The sequence below is a fragment of the Anomaloglossus baeobatrachus genome, chromosome 9 (assembly GCF_048569485.1).
Source record: "Anomaloglossus baeobatrachus isolate aAnoBae1 chromosome 9, aAnoBae1.hap1, whole genome shotgun sequence".
In the NCBI taxonomy this organism is placed as follows: Eukaryota; Metazoa; Chordata; class Amphibia; order Anura; family Aromobatidae; genus Anomaloglossus; species Anomaloglossus baeobatrachus.
This window is the reverse complement of record NC_134361.1, coordinates 50,084,597-50,101,872: the sequence shown is the minus strand read 5'-3', so window position 1 is coordinate 50,101,872 and position 17,276 is coordinate 50,084,597. Positions and strand designations below refer to the sequence as shown.

General features: G+C 47.3%; 1 protein-coding gene across 4 annotated transcripts in view; it reads left to right on the top strand.

The window, feature by feature from the left end:
• The window catches only part of ZNF185 (zinc finger protein 185 with LIM domain), a 161,384-nt gene extending 144,736 nt beyond the window's left edge, over positions 1-16,648 (top strand). For all 4 annotated transcript variants that reach the window (XM_075323700.1, XM_075323699.1, XM_075323698.1 and 1 more), the window contains 3 exons: positions 2,381-2,483; positions 10,453-10,550; positions 13,178-16,648. In XM_075323700.1, coding sequence (XP_075179815.1) covers positions 2,381-2,483; positions 10,453-10,550; position 13,178 — 202 coding nt within the window. In that variant the 3' untranslated portion in view covers positions 13,179-16,648. The remainder of the gene's footprint in view (positions 1-2,380; positions 2,484-10,452; positions 10,551-13,177) is intronic.
• Positions 16,649-17,276: the final 628 nt, after the last annotated feature.

Genomic DNA, 17,276 nt, shown 5'->3' with positions numbered 1-17,276 from the left:
TATACATCTTTACCTCGGCACCCAGCTTTACCATGCTCTGCTATACATCTTTCCCTCATCAGGCAGCTTTTCCATGCTCTGCTATACATCTTTCCCTCAGCACCTAGCTTAGCAATGATCTGTTATACATTTTTTCCTCATCTCCCAGCTTTTCCATGCTTTGCTATACATCTTTTCCTCAGTAGCCGGCTTTGTCATGGTCTGCTATATATCTTTTCCTCATCACGCAGCTTTTCCATGCTCTGCTATACATCTTTCCCTCAGCACCTAGCTTAGCAATGATCTGTTATACATTTTTTCCTCATCTCCCAGCTTTTCCATGCTTTGCTATACATCTTTTCCTCAGTAGCCGGCTTTGTCATGGTCTGCTATACATCTTTTCCTCATCACGCAGCTTTTCCATGCTCTGCTATACATCTTTTCCTCAGCAGCAAGCTTTACCATGTTATGTTATACATCTTTCCCTCAGGACCTAGCTTTCCCATTCTCTGTTATACATCTTTCCCTCATCACCCAGCTTTCCTATGCGTTGCTATACATCTTTTCCTCAGTAGCCGGCTTTCCCATGCTCTGCTATACATCTTTCCCTCAGCACCTAGCTTTCCCATGCTCTGTTATACATCTTTCCCTCATCACCCAGCTTTACCATACTCTGCTATACATCTTACCCTCAGCAGCCAGCTTTCTCATATCAGAGCACCCCTGGGCCAACTCATGGTTGTGATCTCTGCGACCGACATCATTTCGCCCTTTCCAACAAGTATTTCATGTCAGTGGTGCTGGATTGAAAGCAAATGGGGTAGGTGGCCACTTGGGCATCACCTTCTATCAAGCAAGGCATTCACCATTTTCTGAAGAACAAAAAAAACTATCAAAAGGGGTTTACTCATTTTGGTTTTTTTTTTTCGGGAGCACACCACTACCCTGCCTCACAGCTTCATGCGTGCTGGGGGGGCACTGTGCTCCTAAAGATGGTATGATTGTGCCGTTGGTCCGAACCGTGAGCTTTCCCATGCTGCAAGTGAAGTGGCTCTGAAACAACTGAGCTTAGCAATTTGGTCAACTTCAGAGCCACACAAGCTTTATAGCACTAAGGTCACAAACAAACTGTCCACCGTTGATGGAATGCCATGGTGGTCAGTAACATAGACAACTGAAGGAAAGCATGGACGCCGGGCCATATGGGCTCTGTGCTTCATTGCCAAGGAGTCACCATGTGCCTGTATAACTTTGGACAGGGGGTGTGACACTCACTGGTATCTTCAGGCTGGTGTCCATCACCCCGCTGCTGGTTCCTGGCTAGATGAAGTAGTAAAACACATGACACCAGAGTTCTCTTGGCAAACCAAACTTGTACAGTTGAAGTTGGATCTCATCCTCAAGATGGCGGGCCTGTGTCTTCGTTCCCCTTGTTCGTTACACTGTTGTCCACTTCTGGGCCCCAACAGATGTCTACTTGTATGACTTCTCTGAGCTCACCGGGGTGAGCCGTAGGCTCCAGACCTCTCAAGGTTATCTCAGGGTTCCCTGACTGGCCCTCATACCATAGCCATGTCTTCTGTAACTCGAACCCTGTCCAGAGCTGGAACCCCAAAAGGACCATACCTCTAGACAAACCAATTAACCATTGCAATATTGTGCCATCACAGCGTCACTCATTCCATGCCCTAAAATATGCAGATTTTGGTGCAGATTTTACCCTATGGGTGAAGTCTGCAATGACTTTTGCCCAAAAATACTTGACACACTGCAAATTCTAAAGTCTCCACCGTAGTTCAATTTCCTTACGGAAAGTTTCAATAAATGTATAAATGAGATTTCGCCTATTGCTTTGCCTTATTGGGACACTAAAATACCGTCTCCGCCATGCATGTAGAAACTCGGCGGATGGCTTTCATAGCTCTCAATTGGCGCATGGTTAGTGATTTGGTAGAGGGTGGTCTATGGCGAGGAGCTACCGGAGAGTACGGGGCCAAAAACTGTTTATACATAGGGGCACTGGTGGACAGAAAAGGGCCATATAGGCCCTTTTCAGTCCAATAACTCATAAAAATGGCCAATTCCATCTGTTTTGGAGGTAGGAATGAGCCCTCTGACCTCTTGGGCCTCAGGTTGCACCAGTGATATGTTTCCGCCCCTGCACAGGGACCCTCTTCTGTTGGGGTCCATCACTAACCCAGGTCATCTGCTTTCATCATGTCTGTACTTTGCTGATCACTGACAACAGACACCCGTTTCGTGGCTGACTAGAGTTGACGTCAGTTGTCACGTCCACAGTAATTAGTAAATATGAGCAGAGATCTTCTTGATTTCCTATCATTTCACCCTATTATCAGTTTTTGGATCAGTCATTCTCTTGTTTTATCACATTTGTTTCCAGATCTGGTGAAGGCCCCTGCACCTACTGCGGCCGGGAAATCAAAGACTGTCCCAAGATCATTCTTGAGCACCTCAATATCTACTGCCACGAGTATTGCTTCAAGGTAATGGCACTTTCTATTATTCCTATCAGCTTTCGAACTCAGCAAAATGGCTGCAAGGATTTCATAGGAGTGACACAATAAATGGAACAATATTTTTAGTTTAGATGAAAAAATTTTGTGCGACTTTCTTAATACATGTACATAAGGCTAAGTGCACATATTGGGTATTTGGTTGCAGAAATTTCTGCACTGTTTCTGCATCTCTTGGGCAAAAACATGTGTTTTTGCAGCATTTTTTGATGAAGTTTTACAGCATTTTTGCTGCTTTTTTTTATGCAGTTTTGCAGTGTTTTTGCTGCATTTTTTATGCAGTCTTGCAATGTTTTTGCTACATTTTTTATGCAGTCTTGCAATGTTTTTGCTACATTTTTATGCAGTTTTGCAGCATTTTTGCTGCTTTTTTTATGCAGTTTTGCAGAATTTTTGCTGCTTTTTTATGCAGTTTTGCAGAATTTTTGCTGCTTTTTTTATGTAGTTTTACAGCGTTTTTGCTGCATTTTTGATCCTTTTTTATGGGTTTTTCAATTGAATTCATGGTGTGAAAAAACGCTGCAAAAACGCTTAAGAATTGGCATGCTGCAGCTTATTTTCTGCATCAAATCTGCAATGTGTGCACTGCACTGCAGGATTATCATTGACTTTGCTGCCATCAGGATCTGCTTGCTGTTTTGTGACAAACCTGCATTTAAAGGGAACCTGTCACCAGGTTTTTCTCTTTATGAGCTGCAATCACCACCAGTGGGCCCTTATATACAGCATTTCTTTTTCGCTCCTAATTGGGAGACCCAGACAGTGGGTGTATAGCTACTGCCCTCTGGAGGCCGCACAAAGAACTACACTTAAAAGTGTAAGGCCCCTCCCCTTCTGGCTATACACCCTCCCGTAGGAGTACAGATTCCTCAGTTTTAGCTTTGTGCGCAAGGAGGTCAGACACGCACGCATAGCTCCATTGTTTTTAGTCAGCAGCAGCTGCTGACTATGTCGGATGGAAGAAAAGAGGGCCCATAAACAGGGCTCCCAGCATGCTCCCTTCTCACCCCACTGTATGTCGGAGGTGTTTGTAAGGTTGAGGTACCCATTGCGGGTACGGCGGCAGGAGCCCACATGCTGATTCCTTCCCCATCCCTTTTTACAGGGCTCTGGGTGAAGTGGGATTTACTGGTCTCCAGGCACTGAGACCGGGCTCCATCTACAGCCCCTGGAGAAGATGCTGGATGGAGCGGAGTACATCAGGGACATGGCCCTGCTTCCTCAAGGTACTCTGTGTCCCCGTGCATTTGGCGCTCACACCGCAGCATGCTGGGTGTTGTAGTGCGCCGGGGGACATCTGCGCTACGGCGCTTGTGCCATGGCCTCATTCAGCTTAGCTGAAGCAGGCACACTTCCAGGAATCGGTCGCGCCGGCCGCTGGGACTGCGGCGCGGCTGGCACTTGTGGTGCGCCGGGGACTTCAGCGCGGCCCGCGCTTTTACGGCGGCCGCGCTGATAACTCGAGTCCCCGGCTTTTGCGGCCTGCTTCCGTTCGTTCCCGCCCCCGGACCTGCCAGTCAGGAGAGGGGCGGGACGCTGGCCACGTTTAGGAATCGGTCAGGCCGGCCGCTGGGACTGCGGCGCGGCTGGCACTTGTGGTGCGCCGGGGACTTCAGCGCGGCCCGCGCTTTTACGGCGGCCGCGCTGATAACTCGAGTCCCCGGCTTTTGCGGCCTGCTTCCGTTCGTTCCCGCCCCCAGACCTGCCAGTCAGGAGAGGGGCGGGACGCTGGCCAGTGCATCAGCGCTGAGGGCTGGAGTCGTTTTTACATACTCCAGCCCTCCCAATCGGCACAGAGGGGACGCTGTTTCCCGCACTTTTGTTTGGGAACTCCCACGGACCGCCCCTCTCCACAGACGCCGGCAGCCATTCCTGCTGACACGCTGAGCTGCAGAGGGGAGCCGGGGAGACCCAGACAAGGAATTCTGCAGCCTCTTACCCGCTATTCAGCGGGCGGTAAGCAGCCCTCAGGGCTCACCCCCTCTTGTGCCAGTACTATTCTTAGTATTTTGTTGCTACAAATACTTTGTATTGCATAGCGCTGGTCGCCCTTTGGCTATAGACTCTCTCACATTGCAGAGAGCCAGCAGCATGTCGTCCGCAAAACGCAAGGGTGCCAAAGCACAGACTTTATATGCTTCCTGCACCGCATGTGGGACTTTTCTACCGGCAGGCTCCACGGACCCCCATTGTGTGCAGTGCTCGGCCCCTGCGGCGCTTGCACAGTCGGGACCTCTGCTGGACGTGACCCAGGGTGTACCACCTGTGAATGCTGTCCAGGTGACAGGAACTGAGTTTGCAGCTTTTGCTGACAGAATGTCTCTCACTATGTCACAAATTCTTGACACATTGCGAGCTAGGCCTGTACTTCAGGCCACGGACACTGTGCAATCATTGCCCCCTGGTCCCCCTCAGCTCCAAGCTCCGGGACGGGCATATACACCTCAGGGTGAAGACTCTGACTCGGATGATGGCCCCGGGCAGCCTAAGCGGGCTCGCTATGACGGGCCTTCACATTCATCTCAATGGTCAGGATCCCAGCGAGATGAATCTATGGGTGATGAGGCGGACGTAACTGATCAGGATTCTGATCCTGGGACCGCTCTCAATCTAGATACACCAGATGGTGACGCCATAGTTAATGATCTTATATTTAACATCAATAAGATGTTAAATATTTCCCCACCAGCTCCTCTTGTGGAGGAGTCAGCTTCGCAGCACGAGAGAATCCATTTCAGATACCCTAAGCGTACTTTAAGCACTTTTCTGGACCACGCTGACTTTAGAGACGCAATCCAGAAACCCCACGCTTATCCTGAAAGGCGTTTTCCTAAACGGCTTAAAGATACACGCTATCCTTTTCCCCCTGAGGTGGTCAAGGGTTGGACCCAGTGTCCAAAAGTGGATCCTCCAATTTCCAGGCTTGCAGCTAGATCCTTGGTTGCAGTTGAAGATGGAGCGGCACTTAAAGATGCCACTGACAGGCAGATGGAGCTCTGGCTGAAATCCATCTATGAAGCGATTGGAGCGTCATTGGCGCCTTCTTTTGCAGCCGTATGGGCACTCCAAGCTATCTCAGCCGGGCTTGCGCGAGTTGACTCCGTCACACGTGCATTTGCCCCGCAGGTAGCACCATTGACCTCGCAAATGGCGGCATTCGCGTCGTACGCGATTAATGCTGTTCTTGACGCTACAAGCCGCACGGCAGTGGCGTCAGCCAACTCCGTTGTTTTGCGTAGGGCCCTGTGGTTGAGACATTGGAAAGCAGATTCTCATTCCAAGAAGTGCTTAACCAATTTGCCTTTTTCTCGTGACCGATTGTTTGGAGAGCGTTTGGATGAAATCATCAAACACTCCAAGGGTAAGGACTCATCCTTACCGCAACACAGACAAAACAGACCCCAACAGAGGAAGGGTCAGTCTGGTTATCGGTCCTTTCGAGGACCGGGCAGGTCCCAATTCACCTCGTCAAAAAAGACTCAAAAGGACCAGAGACGCTCAGATTCTTGGAGGTCTCAGTCACGCCCAAAAAGGGCAGCCGGAGGAACCGTTGCCAAGACGGCGTCCTCCTGACTTGAGGTCTCCGATTCCCACACCCGCGGTCGGTGGGAGGCTTTCCCACTTTGGCGACATCTGGCTGTCACACGTCAAAGACCGTTGGGTGAGGGATATTCTGTCTCACGGGTACAGGATAGAGTTCAGTTCTCGTCCGCCAACTCGTTTCTTCAGAACTTCTCCCCCACCAGACCGAGCCGATGCTCTGTTGCAGGCGGTGGCCGCTCTAAAAGCGGAAGGAGTGGTGACCTCCGTCCCTCTTCAGGAACAAGGTCACGGTTTTTACTCCAATCTGTTTGTGGTCCCAAAAAAGGACGGATCGTATCGGCCCGTCCTGGATCTAAAGTTGCTCAACAGACACGTAAAAGTCAGGAGGTTCCGGATGGAATCCCTACGCTCCGTCATAGCCTCAATGTCTCAAGGAGATTTTCTAGCATCAATAGATATCAAAGATGCGTATCTCCACGTGCCGATCGCACCAGAGCATCAGCGTTTCCTACGCTTCGTCATACACGACGAACACCTGCAGTTCGTAGCGTTACCTTTCGGTCTGGCAACAGCCCCCCGGGTCTTCACCAAGGTCATGGCAGCAGTAGTAGCTGTTCTGCACTCGCAGGGTCACTCGGTCATCCCGTATCTAGACGACCTGCTTATAAAGGCACCCTCTCAAGAGGCATGCCAACACAGTCTGAAGGTGGCACTAGACACTCTCCAGAGTTTCGGGTGGATTATCAACTTTCCAAAGTCTCATCTAACCCCGACCCAATCTCTGACTTATCTTGGCATGGAGTTTCATACTCTCTCAGCGATAGTGAAGCTTCCACTGGACAAGCAGTGCTCGCTACGGACTGGAGTGCAATCTCTCCTTCAGAGCCAGTCGCACTCACTGAGGCGCCTCATGCATTTCCTAGGAAAGATGGTAGCAGCAATGGAGGCAGTCCCGTTCGCGCAGTTTCATCTGCGCCCTCTACAATGGGACATTCTACGCCAATGGGACGGGAAATCGACGTCCCTCGACAGGACTGTCTCCCTCTCTCAGACTGCCAAGGACTCTCTGCGTTGGTGGCTTCTCCCCACCTCATTGTCACAGGGAAAGTCGTTCCTTCCCCCGTCCTGGGCAGTGGTCACGACGGATGCGAGCCTATCAGGGTGGGGAGCGGTGTATCTCCACCACAGGGCTCAGGGGATGTGGACTCTGGAAGAGTCCACCCTGCAGATCAATGTTCTGGAAATCAGAGCAATCTATCTTGCCCTGCGAGCCTTCCAACAATGGCTGGAAGGCAAGCAGATTCGGATTCAGTCGGACAATTCCACGGCGGTGGCGTACATCAACCACCAAGGGGGAACACGCAGTCGCCAAGCTTTTCAAGAAGTCCATCGGATTTTGACGTGGGTGGAAAGCAGAGCGTCCACCATATCCGCAGTTCACATCCCAGGCGTGGAAAACTGGGAAGCAGACTTTCTCAGTCGCCAGGGCATGGACGCAGGAGAATGGTCCCTTCACCCGGACGTGTTTCAGCAGATCTGTTGCCGCTGGGGGACGCCGGACGTCGATCTGATGGCGTCACGACACAACAACAAGGTCCCAGTTTTCATGGCACGGTCTCACGATCACCGAGCACTGGCGGCAGACGCCTTGGTTCAGGATTGGTCGCAATTCCGACTCCCCTATGTGTTCCCACCTCTAGCATTGTTACCCAGAGTTCTCCGAAAAATCAGGTCCGACTGCCATCGAGCCATACTCGTCGCTCCAGATTGGCCAAGAAGGTCGTGGTACCCGGATCTGTGGCATCTCACGGTAGGCCAACCGTGGACACTACCAGACCGTCCAGATTTGCTATCTCAAGGGCCGTTTTTCCATCTGAATTCTGCGGCCCTGAACCTGACTGTGTGGCCATTGAGTCCTGGATCCTAGCGGCCTCAGGTTTATCTCATGAAGTTGTTGCCACAATGAGACAGGCTAGAAAACCATCCTCAGCTAAGATCTATCACAGAACGTGGAAGATATTCTTAGCGTGGTGCGTGGCTCAAGGGGTTTCTCCCTGGCCATTTGCATTGCCAACTTTTCTTTCCTTCCTGCAGTCTGGGTTGGAAAAAGGTTTGTCGCTTAGCTCTCTTAAGGGTCAAGTCTCCGCGCTATCCGTATTCTTTCAAAAGCGCTTGGCACAGCTTTCTAAAGTACGCACGTTTCTCCAAGGAGTTTGTCATATTGTTCCTCCTTACAGACGGCCATTGGAACCCTGGGATCTGAACAAGGTTCTCATTGCTCTCCAGAAGCCGCCTTTCGAGCCTTTGAAAGAGGTTCCCCTTTCTCGGCTTTCACAAAAGGTAGTTTTTCTTGTGGCGGTCACGTCTCTTCGAAGAGTGTCCGAGCTAGCGGCGTTATCTTGCAAGTCTCCCTTCCTGGTGTTTCACCAAGACAAGGTAGTACTGCGTCCAATTCCAGAGTTTTCTCCCAAGGTGGTTTCTTCCTTTCATCTCAATCAGGATATCACTTTACCATCTTTGTGTCCGCATCCAGTTCACCAATTTGAAAAGGGTTTACATCTGTTGGACCTGGTGAGAGCACTCAGGATTTACATTTCTCGCACGGCGGCTCTACGCCGTTCTGATGCGCTCTTTGTCCTAGTCGCTGGTCAGCATAAGGGATCGCAAGCTTCCAAATCCACCCTGGCGCGGTGGATCAAGGAACCAATTCTTCACACATACCGTTCTGCTGGGCTTCCGATTCCATCTGGACTGAAGGCCCATTCTACCAGAGCCGTGGGTGCGTCCTGGGCATTGCGGCATCAGGCTACGGCTCAGCAAGTGTGCCAGGCGGCTACCTGGTCGAGTCTGCACACGTTTACCAAACACTATCAAGTGCATACCTACGCTTCGGCAGATGCCAGCCTAGGTAGACAGGTCCTTCAGGCGGCGGTGGCCCACCTGTAGGAAGAGGCTGTCTGACAGCCCGTTCATGTGGTATCTTTTTACCCACCCAGGGACTGCTTTTGGACGTCCCACTGTCTGGGTCTCCCAATTAGGAGCGAAAAAGAAGAAGGGAATTTTGTTTACTTACCGTAAATTCCTTTTCTTCTAGCTCCAATTGGGAGACCCAGCACCCGCCCTATTTGTTCTTAGGGTTTCGTTTTTCGGGTGCACATGTTGTTCATGTTGTTTCTTAAGTTCTCCGATCATGTTATCGGATTGAATTTGTTTTTGAAACTGTTATTGGCTTTCCTCCTTCTTGCTTTGGTACTAAAACTGAGGAATCTGTACTCCTACGGGAGGGTGTATAGCCAGAAGGGGAGGGGCCTTACACTTTTAAGTGTAGTTCTTTGTGCGGCCTCCAGAGGGCAGTAGCTATACACCCACTGTCTGGGTCTCCCAATTGGAGCTAGAAGAAAAGGAATTTACGGTAAGTAAACAAAATTCCCTTCTTTAGAATACTGTATATAAGAGCCCAGGCCGCTGTGTAGAACATAAAGAACACCATTATAATACTCACCAAGGGGGTGGTCCAGTCCAGTGGACGTCGCTGCTCTCAGGCCGGCACCTCCTCCATCTTGTGCGATCGCCGTCCTCTTGCCCAGCACCATGTGCATGACGCGTCCTGCGTCATTCAAACAGTGGCCTCCATTGTGCTCCTGCACATGCGCGGGCGATCTTTGACCTTTTCTTGCACATGCGCAATTCAGTACTTTGCTCTGCCCTCAGCTGGGCAGATCAAAGTGCGCATGCGCAGGAACACAGTGGAGGCTTCTCTGTGAATGACGCACGATGCATCATGGACACGGGGCTGGCCAGGAGGACGGAAAAGAAAAGAGGAGGAGCCAGACCGAGAGCAGTGACATCCATTGGACTGGACCACCCCCTAGGTGAGTATAGTAAAGGTGTTTTTTTACATTCTACAGAGTGGTCTGGGCTCTTATATACAATATTCTAGAACGCTGTATATAAGAGCTCACTGGTGGTGGTTGCAGATCATAGGGGAAAAAATCTGGTGACAGGTTCCCTTTAAAAGACCAGTCCAGCAATAGCTTTACACAGCCAGGCCTTTCCACCATTACTGGGAAATCAACGTTTCAAGTGATATGCAAATGAAGCTTAAGAGTTATTAGTACATCTGAAGCCTCCGTCACTCCAGCTCTATTTCCCACCCCGGTTCCCTTTTAAAAACACATAAAAAAAGTGATTGGCTGTTTGCACACTGTGCATTTTTTTTAAAGAGCTCTGATTTTGTAATACTGAGTTGTGGTTAAACATGTCCTATGGTGGAAATATCACCTCAGCAGACACCATTTGACCTAGAACTTCCAGCTCTCTGCGTTACGTCCAGATGAACGCGCCTTTACCTATATTACACACAGATATTGTGTCACCGCTTTGCTTTGCTTTGCAGTGTGGGATTTGCCACAAGCCTATGGGAGATTTGATTGACAGCCTGTTCATTCATCGTGACGTGGTTCACTGCGAGGGTTGTTACGAGAAGCTCTTCTAGTAAGTAGAATATACTGATATATATATAATACTATTCACTAACATGAAAGGAAAATGCAAATGTGTAAAAATAATAAGCAAGAATTAAAGAAGAGAAGCCATCGCTGCACTTTTACCACCAGGGAAAGTTATGGACCGTCAGTGTGCAATATTCCTTTTCTCCGTGCAGCCACCTTTATTCTCCCTGCAGCCACCTTTATTCTCCCTGCAGCCACCTTTATTCTCCCTGCAGCCACCTTTATTCTCCCTGCAGCCACCTTTATTCTCCCTGCAGGGTCACAGCTGGGCCCTAGGGCCCCTCTTAATCCTAATTTTAGGTTTAATATGCTTAAAATAAAATAAAAAACAAATCCATTTGCCTCATTACGTAAGAGCGTCCGAGAAGGAACGAATTCATACAACGTGTTTTATAGGGAACATCCATTTTCTGAGTGTGTATCAAACATTAGAGATGATGTTGGAACAACATGTGAGAAAAACTGATGAAAGCAGCAGATAACGGGCAGCCATGCAGACAAATTGGGAACTGACTGTAGATTCGCAGCCGAAGGGATGCAGCCAAGCATGGCCAAATAGCCTGCATTATTCATGGTGAGCTGCAAAGCAAAACCCAGCAATCCTCAGGAATTAGAGCAGACAGGATAGATAGGGATAGATATGTGATAAATAGGATAAATTTATCAATGATAGATTATACTGTGCTTTGAAAAAGTATTCACACCCCGTGAACTTTTTCACATTACAGCAACAATCTTAATTTTTATTTTATTTGGCTTTTATACACCATGGCAAAACTAATTTCAAGTATTTGTGTTGTTTAAAGGAAATTATATATAGTTTTCTAAATATTTTAAAAATATAAATCTGAAAATTCTGACTTGAATTTTTATTCAACCCCTAAATAAAATCCTTTGTGACCAATTGCCTCCAGAAGTCACCTAATTAGTAAATTGAGTATAATTCAGTATAACTACAAATGTTCTGTGAAGGCCTTGGAGGTTTGTTTGAGAACATTAGGGATCAAACAGTATCATGAAAACCAAGGAACACACCAGACAGGTCAGGGATAAAGATGTGGAGAAGAGTAAAGCAGGGTTAGGTTATAAAAAATAGCCCAAGCTCTGAGTATCTCATGGAGCGCTGTTCAATCTCTCATCCAAAAATGTAAGGAGTATGGCACAACTGCAAACTTCCAAGACATGGCCGTCCACCTAAATTGGTGTCCCAAGAGGGAGAGCACTAATTACAGAAGCAGCCAAGAGGCCAATGGTTAGATAAGAGAGAGATCTACAGGTCAGGGATAAAGTTATGGAGATGGCACAACTGCAAACATCCAAGACATGGCCGTCCACCTAAATTGGTGTCAGAAGAAGGAGAACACTAATAAGAGAAGCAGCCAAGAGGCCTATGGTTAGATGAGAGAGAGAGATCTACAGGTCAGGGATAAAGTTATGGAAGAGAGTAAAGCAGGGTTAGGTTATAAAAAATAGCCCAAGCTCTGAACATCTGACGTAGCACTGCTCAATTGATCATCCAAAAATGTAAGGAGTATGGCACAATTGCAATCTTACAAAGACATGGCCGTCGACCTAAATTGGTGGCCCAAGAAGGAGAGCACTAATGAGAGAAGCAGCCAACAGGTCCACAGTCAGATGAGAGAGAGATCTACAGCTCAGATGGGAGAATCTGTCCACAGGACAACTGTTAGTCATATACTAAACAAATCTGGCCTTTACGGAAGAGTGCCAAGAAGAAAGACATTTTTTACACCAAACCATAAGACGTCCCATTTGCAAAAAGCCATGTAGGGGACACAGTGAGTATGAGGAAAAAGATGCTCTGGTCAGATAAGACCTATGTAGAACTTTTGAGCTGAATGCAAAATGCTATGTGTGGCAGAAATCTAATACTCCATATCACCCTGAAACACCATCCCTACCGTCAAACATGATGGTGGCAGCATCCTGCTGTGGGGAGGCTTTTCTTCAGCAGTGACCGGGAATCTAGTTAGAGTTGATGTGAAATGGATGGAGCTAAATATATGGGGATGATCCTGGAGGAAAATCTACTAGAGGCTGCAAATGCCTTGAGACTGGGGCGTAAATTCACCTTCCAGCAGGACATCGACCCTAAACATCCTGCCAGAGCTACAATGGATGGTTTAGATCAAGGTATATTCACAGATCAGTGACAAAGCTTGAAAATTGCTGTTCACAGATGCCTCCATCCAATTTCACTGAGCTAGTTTGCAAAGAAGAATGGGCAAAAATGTAAGCCTCTAGGTGTGCAAAGCTGGTAGAGACATCCCCCAAAAGACTTGCAGCAGTAATTGCAGCAAAAGGTGGTCCTAAAAAGTATTGACTCAGAGGGGCTGAATACAAATGTACGTCACAATTTTCAGATTCGTATAATACTTAGAAAACCATGCATCATTTCCTTTACACTTCACTAACACTTGTTACGTAGCGTTGGTATCAAGATGCGCCAAAATTTTGGCTAGTCCAGAGAGTTGTTCCTTTTCCCCCCGAATCCTCCTGGACATTTTGGGAATATTGTCACGTATGAGATATGTTATTTTTACAGATCAGACCTCACTCCTTTACACTGACGTATTCTTTCTGTTTTAGGTTAAAAGAAAGAAGATTTTAGAGTCCAGGCCAACCTTTACTAAAGACACCTTTTTTTTGGAGGGGGGGAGGTTAAAGATGACCTGATCACTACATATAGAGTATTTTTCTACTTTTATTCCATTTACTTATAATCTCCAGGTTATGAATGATCCGCTCGGAGTAACTCTGTCCTTCTCTTCAGTATCATGTCAGGTCTTTATATCTCTGTATTGGTGTTTTTTACAAATCGTCCCATCGTGTATATAGGACGAAACGGTCAAAATAATCTGGTGTGTCATAGATACATGTGAGAAGAGCACACCCGCGAGGTCTATGTTATCGGACCACCACTGATAGAATGGAAATGCTCCATGTAAGGACCATGAAAATCAACAGGGATGTGTAGTAGAAGTCTCCGAGCAGTGCCAAAGGGGTTCATATGGATCTTTGACGTATTAGAATATCACGATTGGATCTCCACTTTCCGATATTCTCCTGCAATGTCAGACTTTACTCATCTGCTCCATTCCTCTCACTGCCTAAGTATAACAAGAACAATTATATAACTATAATCATTACTAAACTAATATAGTTCAATGGGTTCCTGGCAGGCGCCATTGGGATTGGCACACAGACGTCCCCTGTGGCACTCCAGAATTTCAGGGACTTGGTTTGCCACCACATTGTGGTTCCATTCTTCTACAAGAAAATACTTCTATACCAAAAAATAAATAAAAAGTTAAAGGGGTTGTCCACTATTTGTCATGGCGTGGACTAGGGAAGGTCTGGCACACAACTTAACAGGGGTAACACCACGACAAACAAAGGGTACACCAGTGACACTTTAACAATGGTGGGCCCTAGCGCTAGTGAGAGGGAAGATTGACACCTCCTTCACTTACCTGCTGCTGTACCCTGCACTAATAGCCAGTCCCTATACAGATTCCTCACCTGTCGCCAAGCAGGAACATGAAGCCCTGAGTGACCCTACAATAGTCCTGGCTAGTGAGTGGGTAGTTAAGGGCCACTAGTCCCACTGCTGCACTAAAACAAGACTGCAGCCACCACAGCAACTTCAAGAGAGGGTTTCAGCAGCTCCTTCCACCTCCAAGCCCAGTATCCAAATGGCAAAGAGAATAACCGGCACCCTCTGCTGGTAGCAACGGATATTAATAAAGGGACTGGGATTGGTTCCAAACCAGAAACACCTGAGATTGTAATGAGACTGCTTGCTGGAAGGGAATACTGACATTAACCCTCTCTTCACCAAAAGAAAGGAAATATATTTACATAGCAGAGTCTCAGGAGAAAAAGTGAGGCTCGGAACCAGAACCTGTCACTAAACTCTAATAGCAGAGAGACATCCGTGACACTACTTTTACATTGATGGCCAATACTTACGATAAGTCATCAATGTCTGATCGGCCGGGGTTCAACACCGCGTACCCCCACCGGTCCGCTATTCTCGGTGCTGGTGGCAGCAGCAGGTCAAGCTCAGTTCTGGAGCTGCCCCGTCAACTGATAGCGGCCGGGTACTGTACATCCACCTCCCATTCTAATCAATAGGAGGCGGATGTGCAGTACCCGGCCGCTAACGGAAGACGGAGCAACTCCAGAATTGAGCATTTCCGGTGGCACAGAGAACGGATGATCGGCGGAGGTGCCGGGTGTCGAACCCTGGCCGATCAGACATTGATGACCTATCCTAAGGCGGGCTTTGCACGTTGTGACATCGCAAGCCGATGCTGCGATGCCGCACGCAATAGTCCCCGCCCTCGTCGCAGCAGCGATATCCTTGTGATAGCTGCCGTAGCGAACATTATCGCTACGGCAGCTTCACATGGACTCACCTGTCCTGCGACCGTCGCTCTGGCCGACGACCCGCCTCCTTATTAAGGGGGCGGGTCGTGCGGCGTCACTGCGACGTCACACGGCAGGCGGCCAATAGGAGCGGAGGGGCGGAGATGAACGGGATGTAAACATCCCGCCTACCTCCTTCCTTCCGCATATCCTACGGAAGCTGCGGTGACGCCGGTAGGAGATGTTCCTCGCTCCTGCGTCTTCACACACAGCGATGTGTGCTGCCGCAGGAACGAGGAACAACATCGGACCGTCGCGTCAGCGTAATCATGGATTACACCGACGCTGCACCGATGATACGATTACGACGCTTTTGCGCTCATTAATCGTATCATCGAGCCTTTACACACTACGATGTCGCATGCGATGCCAGAAGTACATCATTTTCAATTTGACCCCACCGACATCGCACCTGCGATGTCGTAGTGTGCAAAGCCCCCCTAAGGATAGGCCATCAATGTAAAATTAGTGGACAACCCCTTTAATCCAACTGGACAGAATTTACGTGACCACTTCACCTTTGCTGGATCATTGACAGTTCGGTACAGTCCTGGCAAAATGGGACTTTTGGGATCAAAAATAAAATGTTAGCAAATAGAGCAGATTGTGATTTTTGTTTTCCTCTGTGTACGCTTCCAAATTACAGAGGGGCGGTGGAACACCGAAAAAAGAAATGGACTCACGGAGCTGTAAAAGGACGCATGCTTGAGGTGTAAACTTCAATGTCATATATAAAGAATAGGTATAAATATATATATATATATATATATATATATATATATATATATATATATATATATATATATATATATATATACATACATACCTATAACACTTGGACAATATGACTGTTATATACTTTACCATATAAAGGTAATATTCCCGCTAGGATTTTAGTGAAGTTGGGGATAAACAGGACGCGTTACTCGAAGCAATCAGTCCCAATTTACAAAATTAAAGCTGAACTCGGATTGATTGCTCTGGATAACAAAGTCTGGGGATTTGTTTTTGTTTATTTGTATTTTAATTACTTTTCTGATCCAGTCCTTTTTATGATTTTAGTAGAAATATAACATTTATCACATCCATCCAAGCAAATGGGAGGTTGTCCACCTATGGGAGACACTTTTTTCTTTTAAATGCATGTATTTAAGGCTAAAAAACCCCGTTTTTTACAATTGTGTTTCATTAAAAATACACTATCGATTGCCGTCTTCAAAAGGAGCTAACTGAGAATCTATCAGTGAGCTCACTGTGACCGTAAGATGGAGTTTTCATTTTTTTTTCCGACCTCATCTTAGCTGATTTATGACTATATCAAAGTAGAATGTGTCCAGAAACACAGACGTTGCCAATTCTTAATGAAAACCAATTGCAAAAATTATTTTTAGCCCCAAATACCTGCATTTAAATGCAAAAAAAAAATTTCCAAAAGGCGAAAACAACCACAATAGAAAGCAGTAAATGCTGCACATCTTATGTTCATATAGACGTATTTGGGGTCATGGTATACAGTATATTATAATGAAGCGGGTGGATACAGGAGCAGAGTATATAAGTATGGATGAGACACTTATGGAGGATGTCATGTATATTATGACAAACAATAAAGTATTACTTTAAATTGTATTGTTTCCATTTTTTTATCATGTATTTTACACGGCACATGTCAGGAGGGGGACACAAAAAAAAACAAAAAAAAAAACAAACAAAAATCACACCAAAGCGATGCTACATGGCGCCAAATTGCAATCCCTAAGTTGCGTCAAACCTGACACATACGTCTCAAGGAATCCAGATCTACAAGATGTCTTGTGACGTGCAGGTCACCACTATACGCTGCCGCAGTGCGACTGACTACAACATGATGTGCAGTAAGTAGGGTTGTGAAAAGCGATCTTGTACAATGGAGCGGAAGGTCGGATGCCCAAACTCTTTTCCATTCATTCTTTCTTTCACCCATATCCCCTTAAAGGGAATATGTCAGCAGGTTTTTGCTACCTCATCTGGGAGCAGCAGGATGTAGACAAAGAGATCCTGAATCCAACAATGTATCACTTAGATTACTGGGTGCAGCCATTCTGACACAATCAGAATTTTTAGATCTAGCCATGGAGCACAGTTGAGAGAGGTAAGCAGCCCACACCAGGCTCTCTGTAGGGATTGTACATTGTCAGTGAGGTGCCAATCACAGGAGGGGGCGTGCCGGTCTGCTGTGTGAGTTTGTAGTCCTGTGATGATCAGTATCCTGCTGCTT